Here is a 19,075-nt window from a genome sequence, read left to right as displayed (position 1 = left end):
GACATCCAACGGTAAGCCCCGGTGATGCTCCCGAGAGCCTCTGAACCCAGGAGCCGCGTAATCAAGTCTCGTTTCGTTTGCATGGCGAGAGTCCTCGCTAAGGGCCACCGGCTGCGACTGCAGGTGACTTTTTGCGAAGGTGACTCCCTCGAACGCACGGTACACTGTGAACGTCCAACGACCGGGGCTTAATGATTAAGGACGAGAGCCTTACCGAGGGCTTTGCTAGGGCCACTTGCAATCCCCACGGACACACGGACGTTCGCGAGTGTAGCTTCTGACGCGGTCTCGGTCTCAATGCGCCTTCAGCCCACCATACGTGTTGCGTACGGAACGGGCGTTTGCAAGCGTTGCATAAAACCACGCAACTCCGGCGCACCTGTGAGTGGGAACTATCGCCGATGCGCTCGAATCTGCCACTGACCGGCGTGGCGGCTCCCAGTCAACAAAGGCAATATGCATATAAAATCGCAATCTACATTTATAATCAATTCCACCGGGGAAATCTCTCAGCCAGGCAGCCGATCTCGAGCAGCAACCGAAACGAGCGAATGGCACATCATCATCGGCATCATCACCGTACCCGGGTAGACCGAAGGAAACACACTTTTCCGAGATCCGATGCACGTGCTTCCACACGAAAGAAGCTTCATTTCGGTTCTCTGTTCCCACTCTCTGGCCGAATTTGATAACGCTCCCTGCATATCAATTAAGCGCCAGTCAAACGTATAAGTGGACCGCGTTCACTCGCTTTGTGCTAGCGTTCTTTGCTCGCCTGGCTACAGATCGATCGTGAAGTGACTGGGAAGCACACACACACATGAGTGGGAAGAAAGAAGAGTGGCTCTTGAAGATGCTGGAGGAGCACGAAAAAAAGGAACGCTCGCCAGTAATCTTTCGCCGAGGATTGCGACCACAACAGAAGTAGTAGCGGCAGTAGCAGAGATGCATATTTGCTTATGCGACTGAAGGGCCGCTCCCTTGCCACCTATTTGCGGTCATTTTCACAGTTCGTTACGGCGAGTGCTGAGCCGTAGGGTGGCCTGGGAAAGCTGCGAGGAAAATGCATCGCGTGGTCGCATTTGCATACGAGCTGTGGGAGTGAACTGTTGTTGGAGTTCTCGTACCGGAGCATTTTCGCGAATTTGTGTTATTGTTTGTGAAATGATTTCATGAATTTATACGATCCACAAAACAGACGGGAGCGATGGACGGAGAATGTACCGAAAGGAATTCTAAACCACCCAGAAGCACCCGTTCGAATGCTGTGCTGCGTTTGTTAATTTTCTCCAACCGCTTGTGGGAGTTTTCTTTTTGGTTTGCTTTGCACCCTCATTCTTCAAACCCGCAACACAAAACGTCATTAGTATGATGGAACACCGAAATGGGTGCGGTCTCTGCGGCACGTCCCTCGTAAAACTGTTTATTAACTGCAATGATCGAAAATTATTGTCCCGTCCGCGGATTCCCAGCCACCAGGACACGCTTCCCGGGCACGTTATGGCACCCCACGAATCGATCGATGGTCTAGCCGATGGGATGAGGAAACGAAATAACAACCCCCTTCCAGCACACAAACAGTAAGGAAACATTCAATTCCATTCCGTTCCGAGTGGGTCCTCCCGCTGGTGCCCGGAATCCGGCGTCTGTTCGAGTCCATAAATTGACGTGATTTATCTAAAAGCCAAATAAAAACTGAAGTTGCTGTCGCTTGCCCTCCCGGTTGGGTGGTTGGGTGGGGACATATACGAACGAGGCACATTCAAAATCACTCCCTCACACACATCCTTACGAGAGCAAACAGCTGAACTGACCCCGCACAGCTGGATGAGGGGCCTATTACTATTACGGTAACGGTGGGCATTTTTCCTTCGATATGCCGTTTTGCTCCATCCCCACCACACAGAAGAAGGTCGATTGCATCGTCTGCCGAGGTGTCTTGTAGATGTCTTTTCGCTCCACCCTCGCAGTCGTGCTTATGGGCCGTAGTAGCGGCGTGTAGCAGGCCGAAGCGATAAAGTTGATCCTATCCCGAGCTGGCGCTGGTTCACCCAAGGCAGGTCAGGAAAAATCTTCCCATTCCCATCAGGCAAAATAGCATGGTCGGGATGATTCTTTTTTGTCGCTCCCTTCGAAACGCCATCGAATGCGAGATCTCACCGATTGGGTCACCGAATTGGGTGGTGGCAACGAATTCTTGCGATGTGTTTGTCGCTGCACACATATTCACCGAAAAGGACTCCACCCCAAAGGGACTCGTGCAAGTGAAATGAGACACACAAAAAAAAAAGAAAACAAGGGCAAACTGTAACGGTCACCCGGTTTGGGAAGACCTGAAGCTTTTCGCCACCGTCAACCTGAAAGATAGCATCGTGTGATTATATTCACTGGAACCGGCTGGGTTTACACTCACACAATCCCATACACACATGGTTGGGTATTTATAGACACCCGAGAATGCTCGGGGCCGTTCGTTTTCACGGGCCTCAATCCACTCCCGTGGCTCATAACTCTCCCGACAGGCCGGAAAGAAGGATTCGAGTATCAATTTTATCGTATCGAGGCACAATCTGATCCTCCATTCATTTTCTTATTATAACGCCGGGAGCGCCAAAACCGGAGTCGGAGCTGAAGGAGCAGGACTTCGAACAACCCGGGGCTCGAAAAATAGCACACTGTCCTCGGTTGGCGGTCGACATACGGAGCGTCCTGGGTCCGGAGGCTAAAAGGCTTTAGCAGCGATGGCCGGCCCGAAAATGGTCCGTGACGTCGGTGCCGTAAGACACGTAAAAGAATGAGAGGATTAGTTCGGGCTCGAGGCGGGCGTACGAAATGCGAGGCGAGTAAATACCGTTGACCCGGTTCCCTGTTGGCTCTTGCTGAATGCTACCAGGTTGTGAGGTTGCTACGTTTTTGTACGCGCGATGTGTGAGCTCGGAACACCGAAACAAGGACAGCCAATTTGCTTCAATTTCGTTTAATCAACTCAAGCGCGGGAAGAAAACGCTCCGTGAATCGATCTCGGTTAAAGTCGGCACAACCCGGTGGACGATGATTTCACAAGAAGTGTGACATTTTTCATCTCTCACACATACACACGGGGCTCTCACACTTTGATAATGTATCGAAGTGGATTAAGCTGCTCGTACGCGTGAGTTCGGATCATTAGCAACATCCTCCAGAATCATCCCACTGACGATGTCATTGTTTCGGGACTATCCAAACCCATCATCCCAGTTTAAATCCTGGCCCAGAGGATTCGCAAGGAGAAAAGCAGCTAATAACCACCAACCAGATCCGAAACCCAGATTGTGCGTATGATGGTGAAAAGCAGGCGTTGCTTTACGCCCCCTAACGACCACCAAAGCAGGCCACGGTGATGGATGGGCTTTGACGTATAGAGCCTTTTGCTCGAGCGAAAAAGATGCGAAAAAGATGTAGCTTTTCCGGGGCGCGCGCGATTCGGCCACCCGTCGGCTTCAAGGTCCTTGCTCCGTTTAATCCACTGACGAGTGGGTGGAAGCGAGTCCATGTGTCATTCCGGTCGTTATATTGTTATTATTATTATCGCCATTGCCGCATCCGCCGACCTGGCATCGGCATCGACCGGACGGTGGGAATTCGAAAAGTCTTCCCCGCTCGGTAATGATGCCACGCTAACGCTTTCGGCAAACAAGCTTATCGAAAACTTCTGCTGTCCTTCGCCACACTGTCCTTCGGCCCGTACCGCTAGGCGGCTTGTTTGTCTCGCGCCGAATTCCGCCCTCACAATGGGCGCCCTCTGACATGCGTGTTTCGGTTTTGATTTTTTTCTTTTATATTTGCTGTTTCCTCGCACTCGCTCGCCGATGGACGGTCGGCCGAAAAATGCCAGCGCCAGGAGCGTCCCGGACACGGACAACAATCGACAACTTTTCTTTGGGACCGTCGCCCGCGAAGGTGCCGGAAAAGCACGGAAACGCAAGGATGTTTGGAAAAACAACATACTCCCCGTAGCGCCGAGAAGGGACCCGGCGTCCACGCCCTGCTTGAACGCGTGGCCAAAATGCCTCCGGGATGGAGGGAGGGGACACCTTTTTTTCTTTGACCACCCACCCTCCCGGCAGCGGTTGACTTTTGCCACAGCCGGGCCGGAATTCGAACGCGCATCAATCTGTCGCTTCCCGCTGTTTTGACACACCGGCGGTGATACTGTTTTCCTCAACCGCTTTCGCAGTCGCATTGATGCCGCAAGGACTCACTGGCCAGCTCCTTTTTCAACTCCCCCCTCCCTCTTATGCCACACGAAAACCCCATGGATCGATCTGTTTGGTTCGGCATTCGAGGTTGGGGTTGTTTTTTTTTTGTTCCGCCTATTTTCCCGTGGGGTGGAGACACGGACAGCTGGCTCCTTTTTTGGCACCACCTCCTCTCTGACCTTACGCTAAGTGGTCCAAACAGTTTTCACTTAATAAAATTGGCATAATGACTTTCCCGACCCACCCGGTTCCACGGACCACCAGGCGTCTCCATCGCCTCCATCGGCATGGTCGATGGTTTACGTCGGAAAATCGCTCGTCGTCCGGGAGGGGTGTTGTGTTGTGTGAGGAAAATTCTATTTGTTTTGCCTCGGGTCTGCCTGCCATGAAGAGAGTGAGGGACTTTTAAGACGGGCTGACTTATGTGCTGACGCAAAGCACAAAGCACCAGCCCCGTTGGGTGGGGTTGTTGGAGCTTTTCATCCGAGATTGGTCTCGGTCCTTTGTTGCGCTGATCTTTTCTTTTTTTTTATTTATTTACGAAAGTAGTTTTTTGGCTTTTAGGTTTGCCAATTTGGCCTGGCCCTTCGTCAGGGTGCCCCAGATGACCGACGTACGGAATGAAACGCGCCAAATGCATCCACCGTGGATTGCGATCGAGGGTGGTTGTGATTTGAATTTGACAAATCTCAAATCTCCAACGAGGGTACCATAAACCAGCGAGCCAGTTGCAGCTCGATGTGTGTGTGTGTTAAAACCCTCGGATTAGACGGCCTCCGTGCGACCGCCTGCTATCGATTTCAATTTCCCATCGGCTATAGCGATTCCGGTGCATCCTCCAGAGCAAGGCCACTTCTTCGTCCGTTGGTCTCGTATGCGGGAGGATGGCGTGCTATTTTTCCAGCCAAAAAACTTTCTACTTTACGACGGCACAAAGTTTTCTACCTCGGTTTTGGTCCGTTCGAGCATCCTCGGTTAGGGCTTTTATTTCCGCTGGGAGCCGTTAGTTTGGATGAAGCTCCTGGTGGGCTCCTCGCTTGGAAACGGCTGCTTTCGATTACGATCCTCTCCTACGGATATCAATCAAATTATTTGCAAAGTTTTCTCTCGAGTCAATTCAATTTGGTAAAAGTTGTGCCCTAGGTGGCGCGGTAGAGCAGAATCGGAAGCAGAAGAAGTTAATTAAAATATTTTATTCTGCATGTTTAGTGGCGTGCCACTTACGGTGAACGTTATTTTTAGCTACTTTCTGGGTGGCTTTTTGTTTTCGAGTCGTTTACGAGCGACATCGTAGCGTTGGAAAACTAGAAACTTTCCACCCAAAGTACCGGCAGCGCAGCGGATGCATTATCAGGAGCGAGCTATTTATCAATTACCTTAAATGCAGTTGACTCTCTGGCACACATTTATCGCATCGGGCGTCCGGACGTTGCGCCGGCACATGTATCGAGCCAGATGGTTTCAAGGCGAAGACATTATTCTAAACATAGCTCCCACAAATCGTCTTCGAACGCTCGCCCGGTCGCCTTTGAAAGCATCAGCACCGGACGATGGCATGGTAAAAGGTTCACTCCAACGACATGAACGGGGATGATGATAGATGCATCTACCGGTTTACGACAACGACGACCTGCCGCAACGTTGGCCACACGAATGCACACGATAAAGTACGTCTGCACTTTGCTCGCCGAAGGGTCACGCAAGGTGTGCAGCTGCTGCACGGCACAAACTTGCCACGAGTTGGCTTCGTTTCGTTGAAAATCATGCTTTCGCAGCATCAGCGGCAGCTCGATTCTAATGGAAATTGATATCAATACGCTCGTTGATTAACACCGAAAACAACTCGCAGGCCAAGTTACATCAGGCACACGCTAGCATCCATCAGAGTTGGCGTTGCGCGGGTAGATTTCCTCGAACCAGCTTGAAATTGCTTTCTAAAACCCTCACCATGCCAACCAAGATACGGTGATGTGTAATCGGTTTAACTGGGAAAAGTGCTCGCCTGTTCTTCCGCCAAACAAACTCACGTTAGAAAATGTACGTTCAATTCTATTATGTTCCAATTGTTTGTGCTGAAAAAGAGATTTTCCCCGGAAATCCTCCACAACGGACCGTACATCAATGGTATTCCCAAAAGAGCTTGTGGTCGAGATCCTCAGAACCAGAAGCCAGATTCTTGTGCTGGTTGGTGATGCTTCCGGCTGAAATGTGCGAACCTACGTCTTAACGTCGATGGACAAACAACGAAAAACAGCCATTCGGGCTAATTACGCCACCATCTTATACCGAAACGCACCCAATTTGCCAGCGAATGACGCGCATTTACTTCTCCGTTCTCAAAACTAATGCCCTCGAGGAAATACATAAAATCCTCACCCTCCGGAACGCGCGCGCTACAGTGGATTTTCACGTGGAATCGGCAATCGGCACGTGCAGCATTTCTTTCAAATCCTCCCGAAATCCCGGAATTCGTTTCTCTTTTTTCTAGGTCGGCTGCGCCAATCCACCCTAGGCACCTAGGTCTATTAGTTTCCGATCGGGGGAGATGGATTTTAATAATTCATCACAATAATGATAATATATTTACGCCTAATGGCGGAATTATGATAAACTACCCGCAGCCGATCAGGTTGTACTCACCCCGGTACATGACTGAGCCCTTAGAGTCCGCGTTCCACTGAGGGTGGGCTCTCGGGGGTGGGATTTTCCGAACGCGTAAGACGAATTTCCACCGTACCGCAAGGATTGTTTCACTTGTGCTGAACGCATCGATGTACGATAAGCCCAGCGGGCTCTCAACTCTCCACGTGCAGGATTCATGTGTATGTGTGAGCCTCCGGTGGTTGGGGTTGTCCCACGAGGACACCCGTCCCCAACACCGGTTGCCGTTCCGCTCGGTGCGTTTTGGGGTATTTTTCTTCACCGCTTATCAACACCGTCATCATCGTTGACGGTAAGACACCAGAGCGTGAGGGTAGAAAGTGGGTCGCTGCCGGAGGGTGAACAAAAGGACGAACGGAACCGTCCTCGAGGGTGGCCAAACGTGTGGTAGAAAAATATCGAAAAAGGTGCGGCAAAACAAAACCGGCGCAAAACAGACACAAACGCAAGTAAGATAAATTGAATTTCGAGGGTTTGCCGAAGGGAAATTGGCATATTCCTTCCACGACCACCCACGGCATCCTCGCGGGTCGGGAACTCGAGGTTCACCAGGATCTAATCCCAGCGGTGGCGTGCGATGGTGGGCCACGTTGGAACGCACGGATGAAGGCGCTTCCGGGATCGGGTGGTTTGGAACAAAGATAAATGATGGGCCTGGTTATTTCGTCGATGATTGGAATGTTATGACGGTTAACAATGGACGCCTTTGACCTTCCTTGTACCCGCACCCGCCCAACTCTCCCGTTGCTGGTCGTTTCTTCATCCGGTCCTGGTCGGTTATCGTAGTGCGATGATTTTTGAAACCACCCCCACCAGCTATTCTGCTCGTCTTTCGCGAGTCTTCAACGAAGCATCTTGTCGATGGAACGTAGTGAAAACGATTCACAAAAATTAACGAACCGTTGGAATGGACTTTTGAGGGGGATTGTTTGGGAAATCCTGGGAAAAAATACAGTAAGCTCGTTGGATTTGTGTCCTTAGTATGCTCCCAGAGTACAATCATCTTCTGTTGCATCGAAAGTCTAGTCAAGTTAGAGCTCATCACGCTGGTTAAATCTAGGAAGACATTCTCCATGGCTAATTCCAAGTTAATAGTGGAAATTCCCACTCCCACCGCAAGGAAGGATTTTGTTTGATGGTTATGAACAGTTTGTCCGGTTTGCTTGCCAGTGCTGCTGGAATTCTTGCTACAGATGAAATTGGTTTGTTGAGGCATTTTTCCCCGGAACAAAACTTTACAAACTAAACGAGAAACATACCATCGCAGAGGATTGCAAGTACGCCCAAGTCAGGCAACGTGTTTTCGATGGATTGCAGCTCGTTGTGCGTTTCTTTGAACACGAGACGGCTCAGCACGAGAATGCGTTAACATTGCATTATCCCGAACGATGATGCTGTAATTTATTCGTTTCGAAAATCATCCCCAATGTTCGCAGTGTTGTCGTTCTTGAGCCGACGATGCCGATGAATGCCGTTTCCAGCCCAATCTCGGTTCGAACGCCTATCGTCTGCGCTTGCACCAGAGACCGTCGAATGTCTCAGGCAGCCTTTGGAGCGCAAACATTGTCAATATGCTCGGTATGTGTGTGATTGGCTGCCCTCCGAGGGAACAATTCGAAACACGCAGCTCATGTATCGAACGACAGTCTATGGATGTGAAGGCGTTGCACTTCAACCTTGCTCGAACGTTGGAAGGACGTTCGGACAGGACATCATTTCGTGTCAACTTCGAGTCTTAGTTTCGTGAGGCCACTGCTTCTTTGCATATGTGTGCCGTTCGGTTGTGTCGCCTTGGCCAAATGGCGCGATCCCGGGACTCCCGGCTTTTCAGAACAATCAGGCGAGCAAATACATTCGAGTGTTTTCGAAATTTAAATCAACAGGAGCCGAAAACGTTGGTGCTCCGAGACTCGCCTAAACGTGTTTGTGTTTCGGAAGGGAAAATGTTTTGCATCGGTAATCGCCTGGTTGAGGATTCACATCGTCCTCGGGACGCTCGTTGAGTCCTCGGTCAGTAATCCTGGCGTTCCATTAGAGTCGTGCGATGGGTCGCATGCCGGTGTTTGTGTTTGTGCTGTGAAAATACAACATTCTGTCGCCGACCGAGTACCCCAATCGTTAACTCCCATCAGCACCTTTCCCGGAGGCACTTCACTTTCCAACCCAACGTCACCCCATTGGAGGGCGAAAAATCAGCAAACCGGCAAAAGACACTCTGACTCGCTGGCGAACGTGTCTCATCAAAGCGAAAAGGTTGCTGCCTGTTCCGAGGGCTGCTCGGTGGCCGTGGGGAATTATTTACTGACGCAACTTTAATCCCTGACCTGGTGGGGGAAGACCAACGTTGAGGTTCGTTGGTGTCTGCGGAAGGTGGGATAGAAAATGTGCAAATAGCGCGCTGCGATGGGACGCTTTCGGTTTGGTTTGGTTAATCACGTGAGCTCACGGGAAGGATGTGCCTTTTGATCGATGAAAAACGGTACCCGGGTTTTGGGCAATGGGCATTCGTTGGAAGCATCCTAGCAGGAGTTTAAATAAAACGATTCATCCTGGACGCATGAGGGAATGATTTTAATTGTGCTTTTCTGACAAACGCAGCTTCTATCGCGCAACCTCGATATCCTTGCTTCAGGACGACGCTCAACACTTCATGAAGCCCAGCTCAAGGCTCGTGTAGGATGAAAGAGCTTACTAGTATCAGAGTATCAGAAGTATCGTTAATTCCTTAAATCTTGTTAGCAAAGCCGTTGAGATCTCGCTGCCGCAGCATCCTTCGAACGTGTCCACCTTCGATCGTTAGAGCTTCGAGCTTGCTGGCGCCGACAGTTTCCCAGCCAAGCGTCTTCCATTGTTTGCGCCTTGAAGCATCCGTCCAGAGGAAGGCGAACAAGCGGATGCATTCTAGCGCCATCGTGTATGTGGTCGCGGAAGCATACATGGCCAAGCATAGTCCTTCGTCCTTCGCCAGTGCCGACATCAAAAGACGCTCGGTTGTCGTGGCTGGGGTTTGGTTTGGTCTCGCATATCGCCCGTGATCATCGCTTATATCGTCAGCTCGTAATCAAATTCATCAACGCCAGCGCCGCTCCGATGCGCTCATTGTTGTACGTTATCGCAGCCAACGAGCGGATGCAGCGGACCACAACCGACCTACCGAGCTCGTGCGCTCATTTACTTCAAAAGGATGACTTTTACTCGTTCTTATCATCGCCGCATCGTCAGCAGGGCGCCTCGTCTTGGAATCAGTGCCGCTCGGTTTTCCGTCGAATCACCCAGCGAATCCTCTGCGAAACGGTGACGTAACCATTGCCACTGGGAAGGGTTGACTTTTTGGGTGACGTTTTTGTGCGAGTGCGTATACATTTTTTTTGCTTGTTTGCTGGTGTCGCTTTTACTTGTTTGTGTCACTGCCGGTGGGGAGGTTTTTGTTGTTGATAAAAGCCCTCTTTTCGCGTCTCGGAATTGCTTTATCTTCCGCTGGCGTGGCCGATTGTCTTTGTTGGTGATTTTTATAACCTCACTCCGTCTCATGCCGTCTCCGACTTCTTGGCTCGCTTCCGATGGGTTGATTTGTCGCTTGTGCGCCTGTGAGGGTATTGTGGAGCAAACGTATAGATGTATAAATACGTTTTATGCCGGCTGAAAAACGCCATTTAACGAGCTCATTTCTGTTGGCTGTCTGTTGTTTTTTTTTGCGCGTTTTCATCATCCCCGCCTCCATTTACGGCTTTGTTGCATCAATTTGCGCGAATGCTGCCGTTTTTACAGGCGAGTTAAATCAGCAAAACGAGAAACCAACAAGGAAACGTAACAAAAACCACGGCCACGGAGCTGGTCCAGCTGTTTTGTGGATGGAATAGGCACGGCCGGTGCTTGGAAAATTCCGTCCCGCTGACATTCAAATCTGCGGTGCGTGGTGTCCATGCTACGAGACGTGCCCGGAAGAACTTCATTATCTAGTGAAGGCGAAAATTGAGAAATAAAGCTTAAACCGAGCGAAGACATCCTTTAGCAGGCGAGCCATGTGCATGGGTGGGAGAGAAAAAGCAAGGAGTGGAAAAAAAACTACACGGCACCAAAAACCTCCGGCTCTGCGAAACCATTTTGTTCGCTCAATTTGAAGAATGGGAAACAGATTAAATCGTAAACGGTGCGCGTTTGGCGAAGGGCTTGGTAGACAAAAAAAAGGAAGCATGAAAAGATATATATATATATACACCGGCAAGCGCGGCTGCGAAACAAAAAAAAAACAAGCAAGACGACGTCAAAAGGAAGAAAAGAAAAGATGTTGCGAAATGATTTTATCCTCGCGGTAGTAAAAATGCGTATTTTTAAAGCTTATTTCGTTCACCGATACGATACCGAGCCAAGCGCTTGCAGCTGAACAATGATCGAAACATAACCCCTGGGTGGGTGGTGAAATGAAAAAGGTCGGTCCACATAAACACACCGACGTACGGGGAACAACTGAGTTGCAAAAAATCTAAGAAAAATACCGCAATCACCCACCCATGGGAAAGTGAGAAACGCCGAAAATGGCGACGCATGATGAGAAACGAAAGAGAAATAAAAGAAATACACACGAGAGCGTAAAACAGTATTTTTTATGTATATTTTGTTTCTTTTTTGTTGTTCCTTCAATAAAAATTACCTTTTGTTTTATAACCTATTTATAATTTGTGTTCAATTTTATCGTCTGCTTTGCTTTGCATCATTTTTTCATTCATTTTCCGCGTCTTCTTCTGCTTTTCGCTACGTTTGGCGCAAATCCTGGCGACATTTCTTCTGAATATGGTGTATGCGTGTGTCCTCGTACGTGTATGTGATTGAATGTATGATCGTGTGTTATGTTATGTATTTTAATGTTTCGCCTTTTTTCGCTTGCTTTTGCTGCTTTCACGTGTTTTAATTCTATTTTCTACACTCTTGCGTCACGCTGCTACTTGTCACGGTTTCTTGCACCTGCCTTTTTCGCTCTTCGCGTGTGCAAAATCATCTCCTCTCTTCACACCTGTTTTGGCTTTTTTTTGTTTTACTTTTTATCGCGCTAAATTTTAACCTTCTGCCAGTGAACGAGGAAGATTTCCATAACCATTTTTATTGATTCCGCTATTTTTTTTGTTCAATTTTATCTTTTTTTCTTTCTTTTACTTTGCTTCACGTTTCTTATCTCGTTTGAAACTCTCATGTTTTTTTTGACTGATTTTCATTTGACTGCGAGATCGCGCGATTTCCTTTAACATTATTTATATGTGTTTTCCCCCTTTTTCCCCACCTACACTGCGTTCAAGGAAGTCGACACCCAACAGCTTTTTTGATAGCTAATTTCGAATTGCGTTTGATTACCATGTGCTCGCGCGTCCGACGCGTGTTCGCGCTTTGTTTCGTTTCGCCCATCCGCCCACATTTTCCGCCCCATTTTACTTTATTACCAAACATATTAACAGTGTACTGCACGCGGGTGCGTATGGGTGTGGGTGTTAGAGTGATGTTTTACAGCAGCATTCGGTCTTTGTTTTTATGTTGGGTTCGCGTTGGGGTTTTTGCTTTCTTCTTCATCTTTTTGTGTTCGCTGCTCTGTGCCGCATCGTTTAGTTTTTGGGGCTCCTGGGTCCTTGCTTCCTTTCTACCGGCACCATTTGCAGCGCTATCGTTATCGTTACGGCGATCGTTCGATCTGCTTATCTATAGTTAGTGAGTCGCTTTGGCACTCCCAACCACCCACCGTTCTTCCTTCTTCACATCCATCCCATCCCAACCCCAAGACACACGGGCAGAATCGACGGCAGATTGATTTACCGAGCGCAATTGGTAATGGCGCTATTTTATTCCTCCACTAGAGTGCCGAACCCCCGAACCGGCCGAGGTCAATTGCTCATAATTTCTGCCGGAATCAGTAATCAGGGCCGGCGGTTCCGGGCCACAGGGATTGTTCCCAGTGGCTAAGTGGGCCGTAAGTTCTTCCGTTCGGCCACAATTCGGCCGGGAACCGGGCTAGCGGGCTTTCGCAATCAACCATAAACGAACGAAGCGCGCTCCGTTTACGCCCTCGGGTACATGTTTATGGGGTCGAAGGCTGGTGCCTTCTTACCTTCCTGCAGAGTCCATCGGCACCGGAGGTAGGGTCAGCCGTCATCATTCACACGTAAACGTTGCCAATTTGAGAAGCATTGCCAACGGCTATATTTTTCTCTCAGCCCAGCATCAGCGGCTCGTGACGAGTGTGTGCGCACGTGTCGGTTGGGGCGAAAATACGATTTTTTGTGCCTCTCTTTTTTTCTGCTTTATTTTTGCCATTCGTCCTCTAATAATATCTTCCCTGCGTACGTTTCCGTTCGTTTATGACCACCGAACGTTGGGCTTATGCTCGGCGAGCTCTAATCGGGCGGGGTTTCCGGTGCTTTCTGGCGCTTCGGTTTTATTTCCCACCGAAAAAGCTCCCTGGGAACGCACAAATCAACAACACGGCTTGTGGAGCCTTCGGAGTGTGCCGAGAGCCTGCACAAAACACACACACACACACACACGCACACACTCGATCAGAGTCCGGGGTCCATTTGTGGCACGGTTCGTGGCCCACCCCACTCAAGAGAGGGGTGGTCTCTCCGAAAGGGTCTGATTTCTTGCGTTCGCTCGGGCATGCCAAATGTTCCATGTTTTATGTGGCCGTAAGTGCGTTGCAGAAAGCAATTGGTATCTGCAGCTAACAACTGTCGAAGCCATCGCGCTGAGTTGTTGAGTGTGGGGTTTCCGTGCACGAGTCTGGTCCCGGTTCAGGCTCAAGCCCAGCCTCGAAGGCACCGCAAGCCAGCCGAGGCAGGCATAAGCATTTTATGGCAATTGGCCATTTGGTTTTGTTTGCTTCTCGAGCCATTGGGGCGGATGGAATGGAATGGAAGCGCCGTTAGAAGCCGTGGATGATGTTCATGTTTTTTGGTGTGGAAAAAAATATACCCTCACTGCCGTGCCGAGGACGTGCAGGAGACGCTCCAGCCAGCAACACATGTGCGGTGTTAGTGGTAGTAAATTTGTCGGCTGTGGCTTTTTGCAACAACGAAGTGGCAATAGCATGAAGAGGAAATTAAACACAATTTACCCAACTGTGAAAGAGTCGTATCTTACGCTACAAACCATCGGCAAATGCTGACGAGAGTTCAGAAAAATTCCACACACAAACACACCGCGCTAGTTGATAAAAGATCGCCACCATGAGTGATTTCAAAACACACTGCGTGTTTTATTATTTACACGCTCGCGCGAGCGGAATCGAATGCAGCCCTGTGATGGCGCCGGAATTAGTGCCATAAATCTGATAAAAGCATGTCATTAATTACGGGCAGCTGTGCTGCGTTAACGACGTTTGGCTGGAACGCAATTATTGCTTTTCAAGCGGCCGGACCTCGCGGAGTACGGTATCGATATTGATCGAGTGACAGGAAGCGACTCCGCGGGATTCGGTAATTAGAAACCCCTAGCAATAGGCTACCGTAATCGAATGTTTACGCGCGTTCCCGTGCACATGTTTGAAGGTAAACCAATGCAATATAATTTGTACCGGCGTCAAAATATTAGCAGTGCAATGCGCATTAAATCGCATTTCGCAGTAATTCCGCTCCGTTCAATCAACATATTGGTGCTACTCCAAACGCGTCGCATCGCTTCCAGCCGGCTGCCTAATGGAAGGCAAACAAATCACTAAATAGTATTAAAGCGAATTTATTTTCACAGCACATTACTGGCGCTTCAATGTGTTCACCGTCATCACACCCTGGTTTGCGTCATCACACCCTGACCAGATGGAATTTATAATGCTTGTTATGAAATCCAATTTCCAGCAGCACATAGCGCTGGTAAATATTTTCCCACCACGAGAGAAGGCAATAGCTTCGATGGAAAAAGTACGCGCCAGTCTGTGTGTCCTCAAATTGACAACGTTTTAATTGGAATTACCACGACCACTGTTCAACTATGCGAAAGAGCATGAAACGATCGTCGATCGATCGAATTACGCAGCTGCAGTAACGGATGCAACTCATGTTTTGTTCATCTCCACAGGAAGCGCCCTCTAGCGACAAGATCTAGCGTTAGCGTTCGGGACCCCATTTCCCGAGGTGTATCTACAAACATAACTATGTACAGTGGCATTCTTCGATCGCTTATCATCGCGGTCCTCGAATTTGAGGCTCAGCTTCCTGAAAATTCTTTCTGCTTCGTTCCTGTTTCTGCTCCTCTGTAACGATTATGCGGGTTTGCTCGCCCACCTATGCACATTCACACACCTACTACACACTCACACGCACGAAAATACATCTGGATCGCACAGTCGATAGCTTCACTCAAACAGGTCCTGCGGGAAATGTTCTGGCACTGGTGAGCTTTCCTTTTTTTTTTTGTTATTTTTACTCGCACCTTTCGTTTCGCTCCCCGTTATCTGTTAACGTAATTCCGAGTTCAAGTGCTTGGGTCAATGGGATTCGCTTTTTTCTCTCTCCTTTTTGAATCTTCACACAAAAAAAAACATGCCCAATAATCACTTCCCATTGCCAATTACACCTCAGCGAGCGCGCGCGCGTGTGTGTGTGTGTTTGTGTATGTGTATGCGGGAGAAAGCTTTCCACTTTTCCAGCGGCACATTTCCACTCGAAATTGATACTTTCAATCAACCAACAACCCATTTGACGCGTGGAAAACCGAACGCAAGTGAAGTGGTCGTCAATGGCAACCTGTCACACACACGCACACACACGCACACAAGCACACACGGCACACATCCTGTGGAGCTACTCCAATGCCTACTAACAATGTACACTGTGCGTCCGCGTGCCTTAAGTCAAGCCGGTGCCCGAGGGACATGTGTTTTGTTGGGATCTGCTGGGAATCAGAGACCGAGCGAGTGTTTGCTTAAGGTCGGGGGAAATTTTTCACTACTCGCGCGACACCGCGCATCGCCAATTTATCTACACGCAAAAGGGGGGAACGATCTCCGCCTCCGCAAAAGGATGTGGAAGGACGTCGGGCGTTGTGAAACCTCCGAGGAAACACAGCATATGAAAAGCGAAACTCCGAGCACGCCATGGCTCGGAAAAGCGACCCAAAAGGTCCTTCGTTGGTGTCGTGAGTGAGGGGAGTTTTGGGTGGAGTTTGCGCTCGCATTATACTACAAATGTACAGGGGCTCCTACTGGCAGGGTGACACCGCCCTTATAACGGCACGTCGTCCGACTCGAGCTGCTGCTGGTGTGCGTGCAGGTGCCGATGGTGTTGGTGCAGGTCCAGCTTCGGTTGCTGTCAAATGTCGCTCGTTTCGTGGCTATCACCCACGTATCCTTCGTCGGGACTGTCCGCCAACGGACCTGCCAGGTGTCGCAGTTTTCCCTCTCGCTCGCCACCCTCCTCTCCTTCTCCTTCCGCATCTTCTTCGTCCTCCTCGTCCTCGCGCTGCTCCGGAATGGTGCGTTTGTCCAGCTCCGATGTCTGTGCACCCACGGAGCACTTCTTCAGCGTGAGTCCTGCTTGGGTCTGTGGACTTCCAAGTTGAGGCTGGCCACCAGGTGATGGTAGCATGGGTGAAGCGAGCAGAGCACCTCCACCACCACCCGGCGTCATGATGGGAATGAGCTGCGGATGGAACCCAGGCAAGAAGGTGGGCCACTGTTGGGTGGGAGCGCAAAAACCAGCTGCTGCCGCTGCTGTCGCACTCATGTAAGCCACAGGGTGCATCTGATCGGCCTTGTAACCGTCCGGGGGTGATGGAAACTGCGAATGCTCCCCGATTTGGCCCTGCGGATAACCTTCGGCCGTGTATCGCACGTCGGTGGGTGCGTACAACGGGTAGGCGGTAGTCGCGGGTGAAGCAGGTGGTAAAGGACGACCTCCACCCACAAACTCGGCGTCGTTGGCGTACCTCGCTAAAGCCTTACCCGGTCCTGCAGCCTGCTGGTGTTTCTTGTGTGGCAACGTGCGATAATAGTTGACAGGTGGTCCGCTAGAGGGCGCCATCAACCCCAAATCCACCGGATAGCCGTTTTGATCGAGGAAACACCCCGGACTCAGGTGAATGTCGACCTGATGTTGGTAGGCGGCTGCAAGGGCGTCTTTTCCACCCCCAAGCGTCACCGCTGCCGACGCCGAAGCACCTCGCGGAAGCGTCGAAAGCGCGGACGCGACAAAACGCGGTCCTCGCAAGGCCATCTGCGGATAGTAAGGACCTCCCGGTTGCTGCGCGTGCTGGTGTGGGTGGTGATGGGGTTGCTGCTGGAAGCTCACCTCACTGCCACCATCCTGCACGCTACTTTGCTCGTCCGAATCCTTCTCACCAAGGTCGGAATCAGCCGCCGGATCAACTCGAAGCCCTCCAACGCGTCCCTTCAGCTGCCCACTTTCGGCGTCGTTGATGAGATCGGGGTTCTGATCCTGATAGCTGCGTGCCGAAGGTGGACTACAGAATTGCGCCATCGCCGTCATACTGTTGAGTGCGGCCTTGTCCAACCCGTTGGGGTTCGCATTCAGATAAAGCACGATGTCCTGCGGATTGCCACCGTCACCGAGCGCTAGTGCTCCATTCAGTTTCGCACCACCCAGCGGTTCACCAAGATCGTGTGTGATCGAGGCACACTTCTGCTGACCTGGTGGTCCACCAGAGCCTTCGACACCCTGTTTTCCATTACGGCCCTTTTTGCCACCGGCGGACGAACGCCGACCACGTGCACAACGGCAGGCAACCACACAACACAACAGACACAGGAGTAACGCGGTGGCAGCACTTGCAGCCACGATCGCAAGGAAGTACTCCTCCGAGAAGGTGACCTGTTCGACGACGGGCTCCTCCTTCACGATCACGTGCAGTGTGTAGTTCGTTTGCACGCGTCCAGCTGAGTTTTCGGCCACACACGAGTACGTGCCGTTGTCGTCCGCATTTATGTTGTAAATGAACAGCTCACTGTGCTTAGCGCCATCCAGCTCGTCCTGATAGTAGTACAAGTGCAGGTTTGGTGATAGCAAACTGTCGTTTAGAAGCACTTGACCCTGGAAAAGCCACGCCACAGTTGGCTCGGGCACGGCTGCTATCCGACAGTCGAGCGAAATGTTGCGACCTTCGGCGATCTCTCGATAGGACGTTTCCGGTGTCACTACTGGCAAACACGCCAGATCGTCTACCGGAAGTGCCTTGATCGGTTCACCGACCAACCGTGCAGGGGTACTGCATCGAATCTCCTCACGCTGTGGCACGTTGAAGCTGTTCAACCACGTGTGCACGTCCGTTAGATGGCAATCACAGTGCCACCGGTTACTCTGCAGGTTGATGCCATGCAACGATTCTGGCAACACGTGCGCTCCACGAATCGTCGCAATTCGATTTCCATCAAGTCGCAACCACTCGAGGTTATCCATGCCGATGAACGCCTCATCTTCAACCAGCTCGATCTGGCAGTTGCTCAGCTCAAGTGTCGTCAGGTAGGACAGCTGTTTAAACGCACTCGTTCGCAACGCCCGAATCGGATTCCCGCTTAACGAAAGCCGCATCAATGCCGCGTAGTCCTGGAACGTCTCCGTCGGAACCTCCGAGAGCGTGTTATCGGAAAGATCCAGCTCGACCAGGTTCGTGAGCCCCCGGAACGCTCGATCGTGCACCTTTACGATCTGATTCCGTGCCATGTAGATCTTCTGCAGGTTGATCAGTTCCATCTTGCGAAACCGTTCGCTCTGCAGGATCGTGAGACTGTTGCTGGAGAAGTTGAGCACTTGTGTGCCCGGATCCATCCCATCCGGGAGTCGGTTTAGGAAGCGGCCCCCACATTCCACCGTCTGTTTGCCGCCCTTCCACTTACACACGCACACTTCCGCTGGGCACCCGGTAGCCCATCCGGTGGCCATTGCTAGCACCAAGGCCACCACCAGTGTCGAGGATGCGCTCCACCGGGTCATACTGTTACACCTACGTGAAATGCACTCTCACCGCGGTTCACCCTAACCCGTCCCAACCTCGTCACTAAATGCCAAACACACACGCACGCACGCACTTCCACACACACACACACTAAATGCGCCTGCTGCGCTCCTAAACCCAAGCGTTCAGCTATCTCCGGTGTGGCGCTCCAATCGAGCCCACACAACGGCAGGGAATGTAGTCTGACGGCGCACCGATAGGGGGCGCTAGTGGGATCATCGCGTTCACTC

General features: G+C 50.7%; 1 protein-coding gene across 1 annotated transcript; it reads right to left on the bottom strand.

The window, feature by feature from the left end:
* Positions 1 to 16,186: 16,186 nt before the first annotated feature.
* Positions 16,187 to 18,823, bottom strand: LOC128727875 (uncharacterized). The gene has a single exon (XM_053821827.1). It carries the CDS (start codon positions 18,821 to 18,823, stop codon positions 16,187 to 16,189), a length of 2,637 nt encoding a protein of 878 aa, XP_053677802.1.
* Between the last annotated feature and the right edge of the window lie 252 nt (positions 18,824 to 19,075).

Source organism: Anopheles nili, chromosome 3, assembly GCF_943737925.1.
Source record: "Anopheles nili chromosome 3, idAnoNiliSN_F5_01, whole genome shotgun sequence".
Taxonomy (NCBI): Eukaryota; Metazoa; Arthropoda; class Insecta; order Diptera; family Culicidae; genus Anopheles; species Anopheles nili.
Note: the sequence above shows the minus strand (reverse complement) of the source record. Positions and strands in the feature narration are given on the sequence as shown.